A 24,343-nucleotide genomic window follows, 5' to 3' on the forward strand; every position below is an offset into this window, starting at 1 on the left:
ATCCATCGCCTTTGAATCTGCTGGAAATGGATGATGGGAGTTGTAGTCCAAACCATTTGTAGAGTCAAAGGTTGCAGACCCATGCTCTTGACCTTCGGGACTGCAGAGATACCTTTTATGTTTTTGTGTTTTACCAAACAAAAGGTGGGATCCTAGAAACTCCTTCACCTGGAGGGTAAAAGTAATACGTTCAGAGTTCGGGTGAAACGCATCCTTTTTAGTCTGGGCTATTAGGTGGTGCTTGCGCTACTTACAAGCTAAAACTATTGCATTGGAGTACACATAGGGAGCCTTCGCATGTGAGGAGGAACACGCAGCTTGACATTTTTTTTTAGCCCACCTATTGGCTGCCCATAGCCACACTAATCCCCATGGCAATTTTCTGGCCAAAACACCTGCTGGGAACTCATTGAACTTGCTTTAATTAAGCCATACCATCAAACTTTGCACTTGAAGTGCAAAGCCATACCATCAAACTTTGCACTTGAAGTGACTGGAAGTGTTTTTTTCAAAGCAATCTTCTGAGAGTTAATGACTTAATTGAGCTGTAAACCTGCTACAGGTGTAACAAAAATGTCTTAACCAGGTCTGTCTTCAGCCACTCGGTTTATAAGCATGTGCTGTATTCCTCTCTCCTGTTAAAAACAAGCTCTGGTAAGGCCAACCGTTTTGGCTTCGTGTAGTATAGGTACTTGCCAGGCACGCCTATTATATGGTCAGGTCCTCTGAGCATTTTCCACCTGCTACCATCAATAGCCAATTAATATATGGCTGTGCCTGGCAAGTGCTTATCTTGTGTCTTTAAAAATGTCCAAACTGTTAGCATTCTCACTGCTTCGTTTCTTTGCATGTGCACCTTTACAGTGACGCCTCTTATTCCAATTGTACTAATAAAAAGTGCTGAGGCAAAGGAGGTGGCATCTGAACGGCTGAAGGGAAAAAGAATAAAGGAGAGTAAAAGTTGTCATCCTGCTGGAGTACATGTACACTTGTTCACCCACCCTCGCAACCCTCCATAATTTATCCTGCTTGACATGATAGGTTATTTATAATGCGCTTAATACCCAGAGGTTTCTAAGCACGGACACGGGGATCGGACATGTGTTGCTCCGTGTCGTCTTGTTTTCAAGGCGAGTCGTTGCCGCTAAGCTATCCTACCAGGACTAGGCTTGGCAAAAGGGCCGGGAGGAATAACCAATACAATTCGCAGTATTGCTACATTTCTGCACACACAAACAGTCCAGAATAGAACTTTCTGATGGTTTATCTGTGACACGCACAATTTACCATCCTAATCAGAAAAGGCTCTGTAAACGTTGCTTCTAAAAGTATTTCCTGGCACAATGCATAATTGTTCTTTTGTTTGAGCAGTTCTTTAACCTAGCATAACAATAAGAGCTTCTAGTAGGTGATGCCAATTCTTGCCCCTAATGAAAATGGTAATATGACTGCAAGGCATAAAATAAGCAGTGTTGCATAGCAATTTGCTATGCAATTCTGTTCTTCCCAGTCAGGCCTGCTACCCTCTGGAGCAAATTTCCACCCCACCTGCGGGCTGAAACCTCCTACCTATCTTTCAGAAAGAATTTGAAAGGCCACATTTTCAACAGATCCACAGTGTACTACTGTGCTATTGTCTTGACACTGCAGCTAGCGCCTAGATGTCCCTGGACAATGTGCGCTGCTATACATGCATAAATAAAATAAATAAGAAAACTTGCATAGCACAGATTGCTATTTAAATGACCCTGTTCGATGAACGCACAGCTCACCCTGCATTCCTCTCTTGCCGTCATGGGTCTCTCAAACTCCTTTTCCCTGTTCACTGTAAGTTTGAAGGCGCTAACGGTGGGAGAGAGTGCAACAGTAATAATCTTGTGTACTCTTTAAAGTGCCAAAGGCCATAGAGAATGTATCGGTATCACAGATGGAGGCTCGGAGTACTAATGGTGATAAATACCACTTTCATGGGCGTAAATGATGTGCTTGGGCCTACCTGGCTTAGGGTTGAGGGTATTAGCATCCCTGCCCTCTATTTAATGTTATATTGAAAATCCTATCAATGACAATGTCACACTTTTTGTGGGAAATAGAGCACACATAGGCCAAATAACTAATTCAACAAAACTTTATTTAAAATTATATTTCTCTTGAAAAGGATACGCAAGCAGGAAGTTTTCTTCCAAGAACTGTAGGACTTCTTTTTGTTTCAAAATTGGGTAAAGTGCAACCCAGGAGAACTCTTCATTCTTGAACTGTAAATCTGTATGCCTATTGTTGAAAGTCACAACTCTTGTAAATTCCCTCAATCAGGTAGAATCTACGTTTCAACCAGGCTTCTTTCACCTCCTAGTTGTCCTCTTCAGAACTCTAACCCTGTTCTCAGTGAATAAAGCCTTCTGGGTGATGAATTCTCCCTTCAGATTGTTCTCATCACCGTAGCTTTTCAAAAGTATCTTCCTTGCAGACACAATACGTTGAAAGGAGGACTCGGGAGTGTTTGTGTCAGTTTCTTATGCAACGTTCTGATTATCTCTCCGTAATCTTGTAATCAACGAAACTCTTAAACAGCATGTGAGTCTAATCTGAAGTGGGAGGGCCTGTGAGAGACAAGCCAATTCAGCACTGTTATCTACGTATCACTTTCAGTGCTGATGCGTGTCAATATCACCTTTGATGCAGCAAAGGCAGCAGAGTCTCTATCGTAATAGTCTCCGGCCCCTCCTCTTCAGGCTTCCTATATCGAACAGCTCGGTGTCAATTCCACAGCTGAGCTGGTCGAGTCAGTGTACGCGTCCCTTTAATGCAAACAGGCCCCGCCTCTTCAGGCCACCTTCGTAATGCAGTTCTGTCTCAAACTCACAGCTGATGTGGGCGGTCAGCATACGTTTTCTTTGTAACAGCGGCAGGCCCCTCCTCTTCAGTCTCCGCTCGGCTTGCAACTCGCCCTCTGTTAGACAGCTGATATCTGGGCTGGGAAGTGGGCACTTTCTTTCTTTTTATATATTCAACAAACTACACGCTTTGGCGCAACATTTTCTCCCTCTTCGTGTGTTACAGTGGAGCTTCATCAATAAGCCCACTCGTAACGGAAATTTTCCTCTTCTCCGCCTGGAACTGTCTCCTAGCAATAACAAAACAAGTCCATTAAAGAAAAGCACCTGGCTACAGCTTGTGTTATTGAAGACTGTAGATCTCCATGACTCCAGAAAGCCCCGCCCACTTAACCTTAACCTTGTATCTTCTGCCTGAGCTGCAACCTGTTTTTGATGGAGTCCTCCGAAAGGGTAAATCCTTCACACCCCCCCCCCCCTCTTCTGGGCCCTTACGCTCGGGAAAAGCATGAGCATATGACAAGAAGTCAGCTTGGGCCATCAAGCGACCTGGGTGATGAACAGTTTGAAAAGAGAAGGGCTGGAGAGAAAGGAACCATTTTAAGACCCTTGGATTAGTGTCCTTGTTCCGTGCTAGCCAGACCAATGGAGCATGTTCTGTCATCAGGTTAAAATGCCTTCCTAACAAGTAATACCTAAGTGCCTTGATTGCCCATTTGATGGCTAGACCTTCCTTTTCGATAGTTGTGTACTGTAACTCATGAGGAAGTAGTTTCCTACTTATAAACAATAGAGGTCTCTCCTCCTCCCCTTGGTTTTGAAAGAAGACTGCCCCAAGACCTGTTCCAGATGCATCAGTATGTAAAGAAAAGGGGCTGTATAATCGGGACAGTGGAGAACAGCCTTATCTGTAAGAGCCTCCTTCAAGGAATTATAAGCTTTTTCGGTCCTGTCATTCTGCCACTCTCTTCTCGAAGGAGCTGACTTTTTTAAAAGATTGGTTAGAGGGGCTGCTATGGTCGAAAAATGAGGGGTAAACCTTCGATAGTACCCTACAAACCCTAGGAATGCTCAGACTTGTCTGGGGTTTCCTGGGGAACTGTAAGCATTGCTAACAATTTCTCCTCCTGCGGTCTGATTTCTCCTTGGTATTTTGTATGCGAATTAGCTATATACGTTTTCTTCGGATTAATATGAAGACCTGCTTGCTGTAGTGATTTGAGGATGTCTTCCAAATGAGAGAGATGTTCGGACCAGGACTGGCTGAATACAATAATGTCACCTAGGTATGCACCCACATATTGTTCATGACCCTTGATGAGGTAATTCATTAGCCTCTGGAAAGTTGCAGGTGCTCCATGCAGACCTAAAGGCAGAACGGTAAATTGATAAAGTCCCGTGGGGATGGCAAAAGCTGTTTTCTTTTTATCTAGATGATATAAGGGTATCTGCCAATATCCTTTGGTTAGGTCTATATTGGTCAAGAACTTGGCTTTTCAGAGATTATTTAAGAGGTCTTCTATCATTGGCATTGGGTAGGCGTCGTACTTTGAGAATTCATTTAGTTTCCGGAAATCCATTAAAAAACTAGCACTCCCATCAGGCTTGGGAACTAGAACTACTGGGGAACACCAGTTACTGTGGGAATGTTCTATGACTCCCAGATCGAGCATTTCCTGAACCTCCTGATTGATCGACTGAATTTTGGCTTCTGGAATTCTGTAAGGACGTAACCTAACAGTAATACCTGGCGGTGTTGAGATGTGGTGGAAATCTAGGGTGGTCCTCCCTGAAAGAGACAAAAACACCTCTGAGTATTTATCCACCAACGATGATAGTTCCAGCATTTGTGAAGGGGACAACTCTTGACTTATATTTAAGGCTTCTTTTCCGGAATTCTTTTTAGACTGCGGATAAAGTTCTGGTTGTAGTTAATTAGTATTAATCATAGCTAAGGTCTGAACAGGTTCTACACATTTCTTTAATAAGTTCACATGATAAGTTTGCACAGGTACTCTTTTTCTCAGGTTGTCGGACCTTGTAGGTCACTGGGCCCAGGACTTCTTCCACTGTATAAGGACCTCTCCATGCTACCAGCATCTTATTTTCTGAGGTTGGTAAAAGTACTAACACCTGGTCTCCCACCTTGAAACATTGCACCGACTGTTGTGATTATAATACTGTTCCTGCCTTCCTTGAGGCTGGCGTAGATTATCTCTAGCTATTGACTGCAGTTTCTCTACTCTATCTCTCAACTGGTATGCATATTCTGTAAGAGAAATCTCCTGCGAAGGTTGTTCCTCCAAACTTTATTTCAGTATATCCAATAAGGTATGTACCGGCCTACCAAAAAGAAGTTCAAAGGGAGAAAACCCAGTTGAGGACTGAGGCGTGTTTCGCAGAGTCAATAATATCCAAGGCAATAATCTATCCCAATTCCTCTCTCCTGTGGTAGTAGTTTTTCTTAACATCTGTTTGGTTATATCTTTCGATGAGGCCATCTATCTGTGGGTGATAAACCGCTGTTTTCAAATGCTCGATCTTGAGAGTATCACAAACCTGGTTAAGAATGTTGGACATGAAATTGGTTCCTCTGGAATACTCACACGACTTATAAATGGAATTAACACATCACAGATTTGTTGGGCATTAGTTGTTTTCAATGGAAAAGCCTCAGGATATCTATTGTCATAATCTACAATTAATAGTATATACTTGTGACCAGCTAGAGGGATCCAGGGGTCCCACAATGTCTATGCTGATACGATTGAATGGTTCAAGCACTAATGGCATTGGTTGTAAAGGGGCTTTTGAGACATTAGCCCTATTTTTCTTCTGGCATTCCTCACACCCCTGGCAAAACCTGGCCACCTGGGCATATACTCCTGGCCAAAAAAACTTAGCTAAAATCATTTGGATCGTTTTTTCAGTCCCCAAATGTCCTTCACCAACTTGTAGATGTGCTACTTCCAGAACTGTTTTGTAATATTTAATTGGGACTGACAACTGTCGAACTGTTTTTTTCTCCTGCACCTCTTGTAATTAGGTAGTATAAACCCTTCTCTTGAATGAAATAGGGTCCGTTCCCCGTTGATTTCTCCCCGGCAGCCACTCGAGCCTGTCTCAGGAGTGGATTCAGCTCCTGTGTCATCCGAAAACTATCACCTTCTTCATCCAACTTCCAGTCTATAGCGATTGGTAGAACATTTCGCTCTCCCCATTCTTTCTTCAGCCGCCTTTTCTCTGCCCTACTCTTTTGTTCTTTACTAGGAGGGCTTGTGATTTCTTGGCCATAGAATGGGGCACTTTCTATCCAGCTCTTCTCCACATTTTTTATCAGTTGTGAAAAATTAGGTACATCACACCCGACTAAAAGAGGTTCCGTTAATACAAGTATTACTGCAGCCGTTATCCCTATTTGCTCCCCGGCTACCTTTATCTGGATTTCTTTTGTTGGATAACTTTTTACATCCCCACATCGAATGGGTATCTTTCAACTTGATTCAGTCACTCCACCTACCAGTTCCCGAGGTGACCGCTGTCTGGAGACCCCTGGAGTCAATCATTGCTCGGGTCAGCTTTCCATCGTCTTCCGCATCACACGTATACACATACAGAGACGTGACTAGCTGAGTATATTCTTGGTAATCACCTTCTTTTGGAACATCGAATGTTCTTACATCCATAGGTTCGGGTTTGACCCTCTTAGGACACAGCCTGACTAGGTGGCCCCACTCGCCGCATTCAAAACATTGTGGACCTCTAGAGCTTATTGATGGTTGTCGAATAGTGGGAGGGCCTTCACTGGTGGGTCGTGGTCTGTTGTTTTCCTACGCCAGTCTTCTGACCATGGAATTTGGCCATCTCTGGTTGTTTATTGGTCTGCCGGTGGAAGATGAAGGACGAACGTTGGATCTCAGGGTCCCGCTATAGGCTACAAATGACTTTGGCCGAGCCTTCTGATAGGCTGACACTATATTGACCGCTTCCATCAAAGTGGGTTGGTGATGTTGTCTAACCCAACGTTATATGGGCAAGGGTAGTGCCTCTATGAACTGTTCTAATACAATATTTTCTGCCATTTCTTGTGTAGTTGTTGTAGCTGTTTGTAACCACTTATCCCCAATTTCCTTAACTCAATAGTACAATTGACGGGGGGTGTCATCAGCTTGGAGTTTGATTTCCCTAAACTTTAACCTATAGGCTTCTTCATCATGGCCCAGTCTTTTGAGTACTACCCTTTTCATGTTGCCATAGTTGGTGTCTCCCGCAGGAGTTGCCTCTTGGTATGCACTCTGCATTTCCCCTGTCATTAGAGGGGCGATGTAACGGCACCACCTTTCTGCTGGCCATTGTGCATTTCTCGCGACGCGTTCAAAATTTACAAGAAAATGAGCAGGGTCCTCACCCGGAGTATACTTCTGGAGAACAGAGGTTGGAACTTGGGAATGACTCCTCACATTTGTAGCTTCTTACAAATGGGCCTGCTGGACCTGTAATGCTTGATGTAAAGCCTGACGATCTGCTTGTGCTTGATGGCTTTGCAGTTGTAAAGCTTGTTGTAAAAGATGTTGGCCTTCACTCAAAGTTTTAATTCGGTCCTCCATGGTGTTCACTCTATCCCACTGCGGCCACCAAATGTCACACTTTTTGTGGGAAATAGAGCACACGTAGGCCAAATAACTCGTTCAACACAACTTTATTTAAAATTATATTTCTCTTGAGAAGGATACGCAAGCAGGAAGTTCTTCCAAGAACTGTATGACTTCTTTTCGTTTCAAAATTGGGGAAAGTGCAACCCAGGAGAGCTCTTCCTTCTTGAACTGTAAATCTGTATGTCTATTGTTGAAAGTTACAACTCTTGTAAATTCCCTCAATCAGGTAGAATCTACGTTGCAACAAGGCTTCTTTCACCTCCTAGGTGTCCTCTTTAGAACTCTAAACCTGTTCTCAGTGAATAAAGCCTTCTGGGTGATGAATTCTCCCTTCAGATAGTTCTCATCACCGTAGCGTTTCAAAATTATCTCCCTTGCAGACACAATACGTTGAAAGGAGGACTCGGAGTGTTTGTGTCAGTTTCTTATGCAACGTTCTGATTATCGCTACGTAAACCTGTAATCAACGAAACTGTTAAACAGCATGTGAGTCTAATCTGAAGTGGGAGGGCCTGTGAGAGACAAGCCAATTCAGCACTGTTAACTACGTATCACTTTCAGTGCCGATGCGTGTCAATTTCACCTTTTGATGCGGACAAGGCAGCAGAGTCTCTCTCTCTTGTAATAGTCTCTGGCCCCTCTTCTTCAGACTTCCTTTAGCTGACAGCTCAGCGTCAAATTCCACAGCTGAGCTGGTCGAGTCAGCGTACACGTCCCTTTAATGCCGACCGGCCCCGCTTCTTCAGGTCACCTTCGTTATGCAGTTCTCTCAAACTCACAGCTGATGTGGGCGGTCATGTTTTCTGGGCGGTCATGTTTTCTTTGTAACAGCGGCAGGCCCCTCCTCTTCAGTCTCCGCTCGGCTTGCGACTCACCCTCTGTTAGACAGCTGATATCGGGGCTGGGAAGCGGGCGCTTTCTTTCTTTTTATATATTCAACAAACAACGGCGCAACATTTTCTCCCTCTTCGTGTGTTACAGTGGAGCTTCATCAATAAGCCCACTCGTAACTGACATTTTCCTCTTCTCCGCCTGGAACTGTCTCCTAGCAACAACAAAACAAGCCCATTAAAGAAAAGCACTTGGCTACAGCTTGTATTATTGAAGACTGTAGATCTCCATGGCTCCAGAAAGCCTCGCCCACTTAACCTTAACCTTTTATCTTCTGCCTGAGTTGCAACCTGTTTTTGTTGGGGTCCCCCTTAGGGGTAAATCCTTCACACCTTACACAGACGGGCAAACACCATCTTGTCCACTGTGAACATTTTGATTTATGAAACATCTGAACTTCACCTTGCAGAACAAAGGATGGGTCAAGCATGTGGATCATACAATATATGGGACACTGCCCTGTGCATTGCCGACTGGTCCCAGCTGCACACATTCCTTTCATTGAAAACCCATTTTCAAAGCATTTTTGATCATATCTATTTAATTGTGTCCATTCATGCAGCTAACCTTTACATTTTGCAGACACCCATTTCACTAATGTCTCACTTCAGCAGTACCCAAAAATGCTGGGTTGTTGCTCATTTTATGTCTTGAGCACAAATAAGCTATGGTGACATAAAAAATATGAATACAAAATTGCTAATCAATTTCTTTTGATAATCCAGAAATTTTTAATGAGCGCACTGCTAATAACTCTTTGAAAACGAATTTATACCTTGTGCATGAGATTACTTTGCACATCAACTGTAAACACTCGGCATATTTAAGACTTAATGGTCACTCTTTTATTCACTTTCCGTTTGGCAACGTCGGTGGACAGAGGCAATACAAAGAGAGAATGATTTGCCCAGGATCACAACATTTTTGTGATGAAGAATCCAGGATTGGGATCCTCATCATGTACTGGCACCAAGTTATAGATATCTCCCATCAGCTTCATGCACAAATTATGTTGCTAATGCCAGAACAAGAAAATGGAATTGCAGCTGTACCACCCATAAATATGTTTAATGTGCACTGGTTGTAAATTATTGGCGTTATTTTCTGTGTTTGACCAGAGGACATAATGCAGCACACCCTCTCTTGTTTTACTGTTGGATTGATATAATATGATAGGTTATTCATAATGTGCTAAGTACAGGGAGCTGAATTCCTATAAAAGAAAATAACAATCTACAAGCCAACAAGACTCCTCAGATCAAGCAACGAAATCCGCCTGGAACAAAAACCATACCTTAAGAAAAAACTTGGGGGCTCCTCCTTCTCCCACCTACCCGCAAAAACCTGCAACAACATCCCGAACAAAATAAGAAACACCAAAGACCACCTACAATTCAGAAAACTACTAAAAACCTGGCTCTTCAACATCACAGATTCAAACTGAAGATGCAAAACAATCAAACGGGAAACACAAAGAACAGGATGACATAATTTAGGATGACACTTACAACATCTATAACCGACTAAAGGAAACTCCTACTACAACAAGAGAGACAATGCCAGGTCGAATAGGGCACACGCGGCACCCAATGAGGACCGAAATCAGCATCCCTAGCCAACTCCAGCCAACAACCTCACCCCACTCCATAATTGCCACCAGGTATCATACTTGAATAGAGTTGTGTGAATGTTGGCACTTGCCACATTTGAACTAAGTTGTGGACATCGGCATGGGCTTAGATCGGATGAGGTTGAGAATGATGGCACCTGGAGAGAATACGAAGTTTAACGCCTCGCTTCCAAACAGCAATGCCAATTAACCAATCCACTATCAATTTCACCCCTCTGCATACACCTCTCAAACTCTAACCAAACACAACCACAAGCCTACAACACCACAATCTGCACAAACTTCACTACACTACAACAACAAAACAAACCACACATAGACTTGCACAACAGCACACAACGAATAGCGACCGGAAACACCCCAAGCCCAGCCAACAGAGTTACCGCGGCTGCCACCAGCACATCACTGCTCTCTTAAACTTTTCTAGCTTATTCCCCACTAACTCACCCCCCCTTCCCTTTTTCAGAGCTGCCAGGCAACCACTCCGGTGGTGATAGTGTGCAGTACAAATATCCTTTAACATTAACATAACATTAATACCCAGAGGTTTCTAAGCGCGTACCCGGGGATCGAACCTGTATTGCTTTTGTCGTCTTGCTTCCAAGGTGAGCATGTTGCTGCTATGCTATCCTCCCGGGACAAAGATTGTGATTTAAAACGTGTATTTGTCACTGTTGGTGCTAGGAAAGCTATACTTTTGTTGAGGTTTGTTGAACGTTTCTGGCAATGCCCTTCATTCACAAATGGGGGAGAGTGACTTTTGTGTGGGTAGAACCTTTCAGCTTTACATTTTGAACTCCACTGCATTGATGACAATACGCATGGAAATTGATGGGATCCACTACATTTTGGTCTGAAATAAAATGCCATTTTAATATCCCAGGGATCGAAATTAGGATTTGTTGACCAGGAGCGAAAAGCAGCTTTTGGCTGTCAGTCATCACCCGCTAGTCAGGAGCTACCTTTGAGGCGCTAGCAGCTAGTACATAGCGTGCAGCAAATCTAACCTGACCGCAAGATGCTAACTCTACATTTTATCTTAGCCAATATGCTTTACATGTCCCTTAGGTGTGTCATGAATTTTCTTTTATACATAGTCCCAAACCTATACAGTTAGTATTACACAGCTATATTTGTATGGCAGCGCTTGCCTGGGGAGTCGAAAAAGTAGCTCCTAGCCGCTGGTTGGATTCAAGCTAGCCAGGCTCCTCTTGGATTTGTACAGGAGCTAAACGACTCCCAGCTCCTGGAAATTTCGCACACTGAGATCCTACTCAGTTACCATGTGTAAACCAGCAGTGCTGGCGGTGGCAATGCTCTTTTATTCCCTGGTGGGTGCTATTTGTCTTGCATTCTGCCGGGCTTGAAAAGCATCACAATGAAGGACTTCTCCAGCATGTACTTGCACAGATGGGAGCCCAGATCCTTAACAAGGAAGGATACTGGGCAGCACAAATGCAGACCAGTTGTTCACATACCGGCTGATGGAAGACTACCCCAATGAACACATATGGCTCGCCTCAGGCCTTGAAAAAGAGGTCTCAGACCCACAGGAGAACATTTGGCAAAGGTGGCGTTTTATGCAAGTCTCTTTGTTTGAGAACCACTAAAATGGGGTACAAAGATGAATCTGGCCCCCGAATGAGTCCTAAATATATTTCGGCAAAAGGGTTTGCTGGGTTAATTCTTTTGCCTAGAGCCAATATCTGTGCCTTTTCCACCTCATTGGGTTGGGGTCTTTGTGGGGGGTGGGCCCACGCATGATTTGCATATGGTCTTTTCCCTCTGGTAATGGCTTGGCAGGCGAAGAATGGGGTCTGGAGGGTTGCCCAGAGCAATGCCAAAGGTTAGGATTTATTCAAAAACTTCCAGACATCACCTCTTTTTTTTTTGTTTTGCTATTGTCTCCCTGAGTGGGACGGGCATGCCCAGACATGGGTCCAGTGCCTGCTGGTCCTAGAGACCCAAGCTACTCCTCACTGATGACGCCCAACAAGGCTGAAACATGCCTGGGGATGTTTGTGGTGTCCTGCAGAAGGGATGTGTCCTAGCATTTCGGGCTGCACTACTCCTTTAGGGGTTGGACCAAGCCCAATTTGCATATGGTCCTTTCCCTTTTGTAATGGCTTGGCAGGGAAGAACAATGGTCTGGATGGTTGCCCAGAGCAATGCCAGAGGTTAAGATATATTCTAAACCTTCCAGCCATCACTTTTTTTTTTTTTTTTTTACTCTTTGTTTGAGAACCACTAAAATGAGGTACAAAGATGTAGCTGGCCCTCAAATGAGCCCTAAATATATTTTGCAAAAGGGTTTGTTTGGTCATTTCTTTTTCCTAGAGCCAATATCTGTACCTTTTCCACACCATTGGCTTGCAGTCTCTTTGTACTGTTTTCCGAGCTTCAGGGTTTGACCAAATCTAGAAAAGAGTTATGGCCGTGCAGGTAATATATAGAGAACTACAGTGAAACTGGGGGTTCCAGTCACCTTGGGCGACAGTTCGGGCCGCTGTTCTAGCTAATGGTGCTACATTGGCAGATATTCAAGATAGGGCCGCCATGGTCCCAGTATTTACTATGCTGGGTGACTACTTGGGTGAGATTGTCCATCACACTTTCCGGAAAGGTGCCTTTGTAGAAGACCATCACACAGGAGGACTATCCCCATCAGATCCTGCTTCTTACCGCATTCTGCTGGTGAAGGCAATTTATATGATTGCACAGTGCTGGACCCAACGTGTAGTATGTAACATTGAAGTGTTGTTTCATGGCCGACTAGAGACCACTACTCAGGATTAGAGACTAAGACTCACAGCAGAAAACTTCAGAATACTATGTTTTACTCAGAATTTTATTTGAAATATGAAATGAGAACTTTGGACTTAGAGTTGCTTTGCCGCATGTACTGTGTAGTGTCATTTGGAGGGCTCGCTTTTGATGAATAGATGTACCTTTTTATTTAACATCCAGCCCATTGTTTAGAGAAAGTTATTTGGATAAGTGGCAGCTTTATAGGTGACATAATCATTTAGAAGGGTCAGAAAGTGAGTTTTGGATGTCTGAGAAGAACATTTTTGTATCAGTGAGCTTTTTGGTATCTTTGCTAATTTGACTTAGTATCTCCAAGTACATTATGCCTCTTCAGACTCTCTTCATATTTCCCTTCTGAAATTGCACTAAACCACACCACAAAATGCATGCTCCCACAGAGGCCATCATGTTCATTCATATCCTCAATTTCTGAGTGATGGCTTTTCTCGACACCATGAGAGTCTGGAATCGTGCGGAGTCCTACACAGAGGTCACCCGATGATGCCTCATCTGTGAATCTGCATAGTGAACATTGTTGCGGTTACCAGACATTTGGTCGAAAAAAAAAGTCGACAGGATAAATGGTCGACACCATTTGGTCGAAAGCCAAATGGTCGAATTTTTTTGTTGTTTGTATTTTCACTTTTTTTTTTTGTTTTTTTGGGGGGGGTCCCCCCCTCAACCACTTTTTTTTTTCTAAAAAACCCTTTTTTTCCCTAAACGAAAACCTAAAAAATATATATATAAATAAAAAAATCGACCATTTGTCTTTCGACCAAATTCCATCGACCATTTGTCTTTCGACCAAATGTCTTCGACGAAATGACTGGACAGCCATCGTTGCAAATAACAACCAGAACCAGAAAGCTGAGAAGTGGCTCAGACCCCACAGTGGTAACACTAATCTCCCAGTAGCCACACAGTGTGCTCCATCAAGGCCATGAGTAGGATAAAACTCTCGGCCAAATTCAATACTACTAACAAAACATTTTACAGCTGTTTACGTTGGAATTTCTATGGCAACACTCAGTAATGAATGCCATTATTCATTTTTGCTTTAATCTATCTTCGTTTTTGTGTTTTCAGTTGGTAGATCTCAAGGCCGAACTCTTTCGGAAGCAAGAAGAATTTAAACATGAGAAACTTTTGAAGGATGCAGGGTCTTCAGTAAAACCTAAAGCAGCGACTAAGGTAATGCCATGTGATGCTGAACATTCTGTTGTGCCGTTGATCTGTATTTCTGATTCATATTATTTTTGTTCAGCTATTTACTTCCCGATCTGTTATGATTGCGTTTACCTTAGATGTTTCTTCTCGGGCTAAAGTTCTGGTTGCTGATGTGTACAGTTTCCACCTTATTGTAGATGATTTTCTTTTACATTGACAGCACGTTGAGTCTGTTGATCTCTTTGGTGATATTAATTCTCCCAGCCTGGTGCATACTAGCAATGTTCATTTGTGAAATAGTCTGTAACTGTACTATCCCTCCAGAAACCCAGCATCTGGATCAAGCAGAACTCTGGCGTTGCAGAAAGGGCCGAGAAAGATGTTGAAGAAAAGATTGAAGAGGAGAAAACGCTGGACAAATCAAGGTAACTCCTAGAAATCAAGAAGAGGAGTAAATATGAATTTCGATTAACCTCCCCACATTTTATCCTCGCTCTTCCCTGGCTTGCTCCATCTCAGTGAAACTGCTTGCTTAGTGGTCCATTACCCCTTGGAGTTCATGTGGCCGGTGAAAGAATGTTCTGTTCACTGCAGCTTTGAGTATGTTTTCCTTTGAGTTCCCATGTGTGGTTTCCTTTCCAGAATTGCCGTACAAACACACTGCTCATATTCATATCCTTTGATGTGGCTGTCCTTATAAATAAGACGCTGTTGATGACTGTAGAGCTTTTATCCAAAACCCGTACATGGACAATTTGTATACAATTATTACCCAAGTTCTACTTTTCGTGCAGAACATTCACAGTCTTGGGATATGTAATCCCACAGCATCATCTGCTATGCTGTCCCATGGACGTTCTCAGTCCCACATTCATTCACATATCTATAAATCTACGAAAGGAGCCTTAGTGTTTACCTCTCACCATTTCACCATTCAGAACTAGAAGTCGGATTTCAAACTCATTTGCACTGCATGGCTCTCACTGTTTTACCTCAGTGCTGGAGTATAATTGCTCAACCTTACAGAAAGTACGTATTGTTTTAGCCACTTTTCCATTTTACCATTAACTGCCGAATAGAGTACCATATACTCTAAAATGGCAGTGACACAAGTTTCTGCCTATCTTATGGCTATTATGTTGTTTGGCCATCTTCCTGCCCATAGAGGACAGAACATTTGCCATATATGGCAATTCCTTTCCTGGGGGAAAGCTCCATCCTTCCCAGGTAAAGCAGCGGTATGTGGGGGCTTGGACTTCCTTGTCTCAGTGTACATCCCTGCCAAATTGTGTATGTTGCTGGGCAGATGTGGTGGCCAGAGGCGGTCCAAGATTGGACAGTTTCTGCCAGGTTGAATGTTGCAGAGCCTTACCATTGGTGGTTTCGAGGGAGACTTAACCTTGAATCCTGGATAATGGAGGTGGTCTATGGCCATTTAACAGATCATCATTGGAGTCCAGATGCCTACAAAGAGGAGTATCCTGCTGAAGATCGTAACTCGATGTTAGAAGCCAGCCAGCATTGCTTTGTTCCCCCGTCCTAGGGTTGCTTTGCTCCTTTGTTCCCACCAGTCATGGGGTTGAAGCACGGATGAAGGCCTTCTGGAGACCAGCAATCTGTCTCACCCTCTGCTGGATGACCCTGCCCTTGGAAACCTTCCGAAGCAGGGTCTTCCTGGGCTACCTCATTGTATCAGTCATTGGCCCTGGTTGAGCCATGGCACTCTGAAGATCCTCGACTTAGGAAACAGGAAGCTCCCCCCTGCAGTTGCAGTGCTCAAACACAAAGAGGGCCCTAGTGGGACCAGTCTCTTTGTTTCTGCTGCGATGGATGACTTTGACCATTCTTTCAGCGTGACCATTGCTGATTGCTGCCTGCATCATGTCCTGGGGGATTTTTGAGGTCGTTGTGGAAGTGGTGGTCCGTTCTTCAGTCCCGTGGAGGTGTCCAGCTCTCCAGTATCCAGAACAGATTCATCGGATCACAGACAGCTGACTATCTCGACCCAAAACCCGACCGCATAAGTGGCCTCTGGACTTGTGACCCCTGGACTTCTTCATCAGAACTAAGACATGAGAAAACGAGTCCCAACGATTGCTGAACCTTCTGATTGAATCGGAGTTCAGGGGGTGAGTAAAAATACCTGTTTCTAACCTTCCCCCACCGCCATGGTTTTAACAGGCGTAAAGCCCTAACCCTTCCTCTCCTTTGCCTGACCATGATCGGTAGAGTTCTGGTCAATGATTCTCCCCTGGGCGGCACCTAATTGGTTGGATTGGGAGCAGGTCTAAGAACCTTTCTTCAATTATTTTGTAAATGAAATCCTTTCAAATGTCTTGTTGGCTTCTTGGTCAGTCTTTTAAAAAGACTCCTAGCCTTCGGAAAAGAACTGCATTTGCGACCTGTGAGACTAGGGCACTACCCTCTGCCCCTTTTCTAGCTATGGACAGACTTTTTACGGTATATTGCCTTATGTTTTAAGGTTTAATATGGGGTTTCTAACTCTTTCATTCTAGTCCTAGTTCTATAATTAATGGTTAGTTACCTGATTCTTTTATTCACTTGCTTTGCTATCCTACAGCATTCTGAAACTGATATAACTGTATTCTAAAAGTAAAGTGTTAGTGTTCTTAGCAGAACATGCCAAAGTGAATGTGTATATAATAGTGAATATTTTAGCATGTTACCTACCTGTGGTTTTAAAAGCCTAAATAACTGTATTTATATACTTTCTGCCTAACCTAGTATTATTAAGCATGTTCTGTGTGTACTTCACTGAACCCTTCACCACTCACACACACTCCTAAGTTTAAGCATTGCTGCTCGGTCACACTACACAGATAAGGTTTGGCTAGAAGTTAGTCTCTATACCTTTTCACCAGGCTAGTGTGTACCCTCAGAATCCGTCTGCAGGACTGATTCAGAAAATTAATCTTAACCATAATCTTGGCATCCCGCCCCTTGTTGAAAACCAGTAGGACATGTAATGGGGCACACAATTAGCTGTTGACTAGTGATATTTGACTTTTGGCGAGCAAGAAATAGTGTGCTGTTATTTTTGTTTATTTATTTTTTATTAATTTAGTTTCCAATTAACTTTTTATGCTATATCTACATTGGCATCAAAAACATCCCAAAGACATAAAAAGTAAAAATAAAAAAGGAAAAAAAAGAATACCCCCTGCCCCCCAATATCAGGAAAAGAACCCCAGCTGTAAATAAATTAACTGTTCTCATTTTCATTAACAGTATTCCTATCTGTCTTTACTTCCTCCATACTCTTTTCAAAAATAGCCTTTAAGAATGCTAACCTGGCAAGTGTCACAGTTGTTCTCCTCCCATCAATTAGGAGGTCCCATTTTTTTTCTTAATTTGTCAAGTTCATTTTATCTTTAAAGCATTTTCCCAAGTGTTTAATTCTTAGTTTGTCCAAAACCGGACAGACAATCGTGAGGTGAGCTAAGGTTTCAAATGGTCTGGGCAGAATCTATAGTTAAGATCACTTACTGGTTTGCGTCTTTCAGATACTTCCTTTGTTAGGCATAAGTTAAAGCGGAATCTCATAAACTCATATCTCAAGAGTGGCGATGGGAATTTCTTTAAATAACTGGTTATTTCTCCTCGTCTTCTGAAGTCGTTGCCTTTTGTCCCTCCAGTTTTTATGGAGGCAATAAGTCAAATAACTTCTTTTTGACGTTTCCTGGATTCACTAATAGTGTTTCTTCTCCGAGTGCTAGATTCTGTAAAAATATGGTACATGTGCTTCTCCATTCACTCAAGGGCCTTTTTCAGTACCTCAAAGCCACCTTCTCCATGGGGACTCAAGCATTTCCGCAGAAGTGATAGTGTTTTCCACACCATGATAGTGTAGAGTAGTGGTCTTCAAACATTTTGGGCCGGACCCCCCTGAGCAAAATGTGGGCAGGTCGGGACCCCCCAGAAATGCCAAATGGACATTATATATTGCGCTACGTCACCTGCTCCCATCACAGTCGCTGGGCTCCCTCATCTCACTCCTACCCAGTCCCTGGTCTCTCCGCACCCCTACCCAGTCCCTGGTCTCTCCGCACCCCATCACACACCCTGGGCTCTCCCCACTTTGCTCCCACCACTATCCCATGGTTCCCGCCCATTGTGCTCCCACCATAGTACCTGGGTTCCCCCCATCCTGTTTCCAACAGAGTCTGAGGGCCAGTGGTGGCTGGTGATTTTAGTGGAGGGGCATAACAATTTCCTCCAAAAATGCCATAGCGACCGAGCATATTGAGGGAGCCAGAACCAATAAAGGGGGGGTTGGGGGGGGTGGTGAATGTATTTTAAATAATGGGTTAAAATGTTGCATTGTAGAGCATACTTTAAACAAAAAAATAGGTAAATGGCCAAACAGTTTGCAATTGGTGTTGGGGCCCAGGGGGCAGGCATGACATTGTTTACTGGACATCGATAATAGATCTCCAGTAAAAAGATACCGTCCCTGTCCCCTGGGCCCCACTGGACCTAACACAATCAACATGATTATGTGTGTATGCAAGGCGCTGCACATTTATACAGCAATCATTCACACGAGCATCCATCACCATACATTCACTCTTAACATAAGCATACACGCATCCATACACATGTTTAAATAAAAACAATGAACATAAACGCACCTTCTGCATTGGCCTGCTCCAGGCTGCTCTGTCCGTATGTGCGAAGAGGCGCAGGAGCTCCTACTCGGACATACAGACATACAGACATGCAGTGCCCCAGCCATTGTTTTCAATGAGCTATGCAATGCTGGCGAAGCAAAACGCCCCAGCGCTTGTATGGCTCAGTGAGCATGTGTGGCTGGGGAACTAAACTGAACTGTCAAAGGCAAACAGTTTTCCCTTTGACAGTTCAGCCAGTCCAGGAGCACTCCATCAGCTGGAAAAAGCAGCTGAGGGAGTGCTCACTGTTTCACTGGGCTGGCTCCTTAGCTCCTCCATAATGCATGAGCCGCCAGGCTCGGACTGGCCTATAGGGCAAGGCCTGTACCAAAAATGTAAAATGCTAGTGTGGGCCAGTCAAAATGGGCCCCATTTCGGCCAATGTGGACCAGTTTGATGAGTTACTTAACTATGAGTTAGTAATTTTGACCATTGTTGCTGAATATATCACAATTTACTTACATTTTAACATAAAGCACCCCCTTGGGTACTATTGAAACAGTGGGCCTCATTACAACCCTGGCGGTAGCTGTGCCGGTAAAACGGGCACGGCTGCCGCCGGAGTTGCATCCGGGTCCGGCAGCCGCCAAGGGGCAATACTGGGTCATGCCGAGTTAGGCGGACCTGATGATTGCCCTTACACGGGTGCCGGTACCGGTAGATCCCCATTCCTATTTGAGCCCCCATAGGGCTCAATGGGAATGGGGAGCTCCGATGCACCGGCACCGCTAATAACGGTGCCGGTGCATCTGACGAGCTGTGCTCGCGGGTGCCGCACGGCCTTCCAGGTCAGACCTGGCAGGCTGTCGAGGCACCCGCAAGCACAACTTTTACTATGGCTGTACGGTAGCAACGTTGTTGCTGTACCGCCATAGTTGTAATGAGGCCCAGTCTGAGACTAAAGGAATGAATATCCATTTACAACTGCGGGCCACTTTTTCATTGTTGCCTGAGACAGTTTCATGCTTCAGCCCGACCATGTGAGCCACTCTGCCCATTTCTTCCAATCTAAAAAAAATATATATTTTTTTTAATTATTATTATTTTTTTTTATATTTTATGCTGAGCTCTCAGGGCCCCCAGTGATGCACCCGCGGACCCCTGGGGGTTTGAATACCGCTGGTGTAGAGTGATTTCAAGCCCAGGTCTCTTCGTATTACGTCCACAGGGAGTGAGTTGGGCATGTTAAGTAGTCTCTGCCAAAATATATCCTCAGCTTGTTGCCAGACAGAGCCTGCGAGCAAGAGTTGAGTTTCTGCACCATAGGTGATTATAGGCATAACCTTGAGTTTGTAAAATTCAACTACTGGAATTAAGGAGAACTTCCCGTAACTTTAATTGATGATTCTTGCCTGAGTAGCCAAGTTTTCTTGCTTTGGATTTCACTGCCGTCAGGCCAAAAGAGTCGTTGATGCTATCATTTAGAATAGACCCAAGGTACACCATTGAAGTAACTTCTGGGAGATACCAGGCTTTTTTAGTATGATGTGGCCTCCTGGTGTCTCCTATTGTCAGGATTTTTTGGGATTTATTTTTAATGCGTTGACATAGGCTGCTAATGCATCAAGTTGCCGCTGCAGCCCGATCTCCGTCTGGTCAAGCATCAAGAGGTATAAAATTAAATATAGCCAGTGCTAAGCTACATCCTTGCTTAATCCCTTTTGTTGTTGGTATTTCGCTAGACAAAATACCTTTCTTGTGTAGTCGAACTCTAATTGTAGTCTCGGTGTGAAGTAGTCTCGGTGTGAAGTAGTTCCAAGGCTTCTCTCAGGTCTGTGGGGCATCCCCAAGTTTGCAGTTTGAGCCAAAATGTCGTCCTGTCAATTACGTCAAACGCATGTGCCAAGTCTTTTGATGCTATATGGATTTTGTTTCTCTTTGTAGCTTTGGCTCTACACTTGAACAAATTAATCAAGAATAGGTTCAAGGATAAACCTATGCCCTGTTCGAATCCCGACTGCCAGCGATCTTGAAGATTTGACAACTGGCTCCAGTTATTCAATTTCTTCAGGAGGACTGCGGAGAACAGTTTATCAACTACACAAAGGAGGGCGATAGGCCGGTAATTTGTCTGGTCGACCTATCGCCATTCTTGTATATTGGAACCACTATAGATTTTGGCCACGATTTAGGAATCCTTTTTGTGGTCCCAATCCTCTTGAAGAGGTTCACCATGAAGTCTGGCCTTTTTTTTTTTTTAGTGTTAGATTAGTAAGGCCCTGCAGCCCTTGAAGAACATGCTTTTTTATCAATGTCAAGATTTCTTCTTTATTGAACTTAAAAGACCATACAGAATTATTTTTGTTCACTGGCCTTGGGACAGGACTGGCCTCCCTCGAGAACAGTCTAAGTGATTTTCCCATGTTCTTGACGGGACAGAGTTAGCAAGCATGGCGTCCCGAGGGGCTGTTAGATCGTTGAACTACCTTCCAAATTTCAGCCGTGTTTTTAGCGCAACCAATTTTGACATTGGAGAAGCCAATATCTATGATGTTTTAACAAGTTTTTGAAAGATTGCTTTCCAAGTTTTACTGCCTCCCCAGTTACAGCAGTTGGTAGTTTCCTATGTTCCAGACGAAGTTTGTTCAAGTCTTTCTTCCTATCCGCCACTTCTGGGTTGAATACATGCTTTGTTAATTGGCCCCTTCTTATTCCTGCTCCTTGTCTAACTTCAAAAGCTTTAAGAGCATGTGGTCATTGCAAGAGTGATAAGATGTTCCCAGATTCATCTGTAATTGAGCCAGTTAGCAAGGACTCTGTTAGATCCACCAGTGCTGTGCTGGTGATTCTTAAACAGTTATGTCCTGGTGTTAATTCCATTATGGGGATCATTTGAAGTTATGGTACAGAGGTCTGACCTCCCGTCCGTTGGCCTCCTTTTATCTGTATAAGGTTATGGTCACTATGTGTTGCATTTATGACCTTCATGGTTCCCAGTTGTCCTAGAAGATTGTCTGTGGCAAATACGTAGTCAAGAATTTTAGTCTGATTTCCTTTCTTCCAGGTTATTGATGGTGGAATATCACCCTTAAGATGGCTGTTGATGAGGTAAATGTTTCTTTTTATTAACTCCTCTATCCAGTTAGTCCTCTCAATACCTTGGGTGTAGGGTTTTTTGGTAGGTCAGTTATTAGTTCTTGCCTGATGTTAAAACATTCAATACTCAAGTCTTTGCATACCTGAACATCAAGGTTTCTGTAAATTACCCTTGCCTCATCAATATGGCCCATAACCATTTGAGGGAAATTAATCGCCAGTGGGGAGGCTGGCTTACAGTAAAGGTTACAGATTAATAACCACCATGTATGTTGCAGGCTGTGGTCTTAATATCACAAACTGAGCTAAGGAGTTTGCATCCATCATAGAACACATTGTACAGCCACTAGATATCTTGAAGGCAGTTATCATTTCTGACATTGGCCGTCCAGCCATCATTTTCAGGGTAGGGTTAAAAAAAAAATTGAAACCTTCCAGGATTGGCGACTCGCTCAACCAGGTTTCCTGGAGGCACACAACATCATAATTTTCAAATTTCAGGTCTCCTTCTCCAAAAAGGTGCAAAAAACCCCTAGTATTCCATGAACCAAATACCAATTGTTTAAAGGAGGAGGCCTGTGTGTGCTGTAAACAATATGCCTTAGAAGCAAGCGTATCCGCAAGCCAACTCCAGTCCTCCTTATCATTTTCTCGTCATTTATTACCAGTTTGTGTGTTGGGGCATGTCTTCCTCCTTGTGTCTCTTGCATACCCCACCTTGAGGGCTGGGTCTTCCTTTCCCTTACCTCACTGCAAATTGCTTCCTCGTTGTTGTTCGCTTTACCAGTAGTTTGTTTAATGAAGACTACTTCTGCTTCCTCCTGTTTATTGGTCCAGAAATGATCCCTTTCTTGAATCTTTCTCAGGGCTAAGTCATTGGCATCCAGTTCTTTAAGCCAGAACCCCATTTTTAGAAATATGGCCTTCTTTATGCAGGATGTCCTTTATTTTTGAATCAGAGAGGTAAATCACAACCCTATCGAGCCGATCTTCCTCTGGGAACTCTTATCAGGTGCAAATCTCCTGATTGTATGAGTTCCGCAATGCTGTTGATGAGTCTCATGACATTTGCTCTGTTCAAAATCAACTTGTCGTGGATTTTCAGAACCCTCTCTGGGGTGAATCGATAAATATTTTTTAAGCCTTGTTTGTCAATCCTCCTCATCATTTTAAGGTTCTCATTCTCCTTAATTACTGATTTCATCCCTGATGTTAAAGCCACTTCTCTCCTCCCTGTTTGATCCTTTCTATTTTGTTCCAGTGTCTTATATTCATCTATCGCTTGTTGGTCTTGATCATTTAGGGCAGTTGTTGAACCCTGGACTTCCATCCTTTCATCGGGGATGCAATTTCAACGAACCTCTCCTTGTCTGTGAATCTGACTTTCATTTGGGCATTAGTTTTTGCCTCTGTCTCTTCAGTTGTGACAGACCCTTCGTCTTCTAATAAGGGACTCTGTTCAACGTCGTTATGTTGATTGTCACCTTCAAGACCCCCATTATAATCCTCTACCAATATTTTGGGGCTGTCCTCCTGGGCCTCGTCAAAGTAGGTTGAGAGGTTTAAAAGAGCGTCTGGATCTTCTTGAGGCTGTTCCAATTCCTCTCCTTGTTTGGGTTCGCTATAAACAACTGTTGCTTTCAAGGTATTTTCTTTTATGGAATTTGAGGGTCGTTGCCTCAGAGGTTTTTCAAACACTGGCTTCTTTATGTTTCGGACAACAGTGCTAGCTTTTTTATTTGATCTCATCTTAGTAGTTTGAATTTGCATCCCGTCCTCTTTTTGCATGGTTTTTACCATTTTATGAGTCTCTGGCTCTTTTGTAGGTGGCTTCAGTTTTTTCCTTAGCGCAAGTCTTTTTGTGTTTGGTGAGTCTGTGACTCTCTTACAGTCTTTGCCCCCCCCCCTCTAATTTACAAAAAATATGAAAGGTTTTAGGAGGAGACTGTAAGGGTGAAGCTTCTTGTGTTTCACTGTCCACTTCTTGTAGTTCCTTATCCACCTCAATATGTTGTGATGCTGTAACCGGTAAAGCAGTGACCATTTGAACCGAGCCATTGCACAATGTTTGTGTTGCAGTATCTTATCTTCTGGGCATTGTATCCCTGCCAAGTTCTCTATCTGCCTGCACAGTATTTTCACTGGCCTTGTGCATCGTTGAACTTATATTTTTCACGCATAATGTATGTGTGATATTTACATTAGCCACCAACACTTGGTCTAAGTGTTTGGAACTTTCTTTGCTATGGTCATCCAACAGCAGTGAGGTTTTAAGTTGAGTGTTGATAAAATCTTTGATCTTCTTCACTTGTCCAAAATTATTGGCTCGAATATACTTTTGAGGATATGAGTGATTTTCTCATTTTTTTGTCCAATTTATTTTGAAGAGCGGTAATAAATCTCTCTACATAGATCATTTTGGAATGTTGCATAGCTATCACTGTTGTCGGATCCTTGATTTGGTCGTTTTGGTTTTCAGTTTGTTTCATAAATGGGGCCATAGTTATGGAAAATGCAGTTATCAGCTTTGGGTCAATAGGGCTGGTTGTGTAAGTTTCCTCCTTCCGTTGTTCTATCTGAGAGGTTACCAGATCCATTAGCAAGTCTTCATCAGTTGGGGAAGCACAGGGG

General features: G+C 43.4%; 1 protein-coding gene across 1 annotated transcript in view; it reads left to right on the top strand.

The window, feature by feature from the left end:
• Positions 1–24,343, top strand: part of CCDC174 (coiled-coil domain containing 174) — a 132,959-nt gene that overhangs the window by 782 nt on the left and 107,834 nt on the right. The window contains exons 2-3 of the mRNA XM_069643414.1: positions 13,905–14,009; positions 14,310–14,410. Coding sequence (XP_069499515.1) covers positions 13,905–14,009; positions 14,310–14,410 — 206 coding nt within the window. The remainder of the gene's footprint in view (positions 1–13,904; positions 14,010–14,309; positions 14,411–24,343) is intronic.

The sequence above is a fragment of the Ambystoma mexicanum genome, chromosome 2p (genome assembly GCF_040938575.1).
Source record: "Ambystoma mexicanum isolate Mex_15411 chromosome 2p, UKY_AmexF1_1, whole genome shotgun sequence".
In the NCBI taxonomy this organism is placed as follows: domain Eukaryota; kingdom Metazoa; phylum Chordata; class Amphibia; order Caudata; family Ambystomatidae; genus Ambystoma; species Ambystoma mexicanum.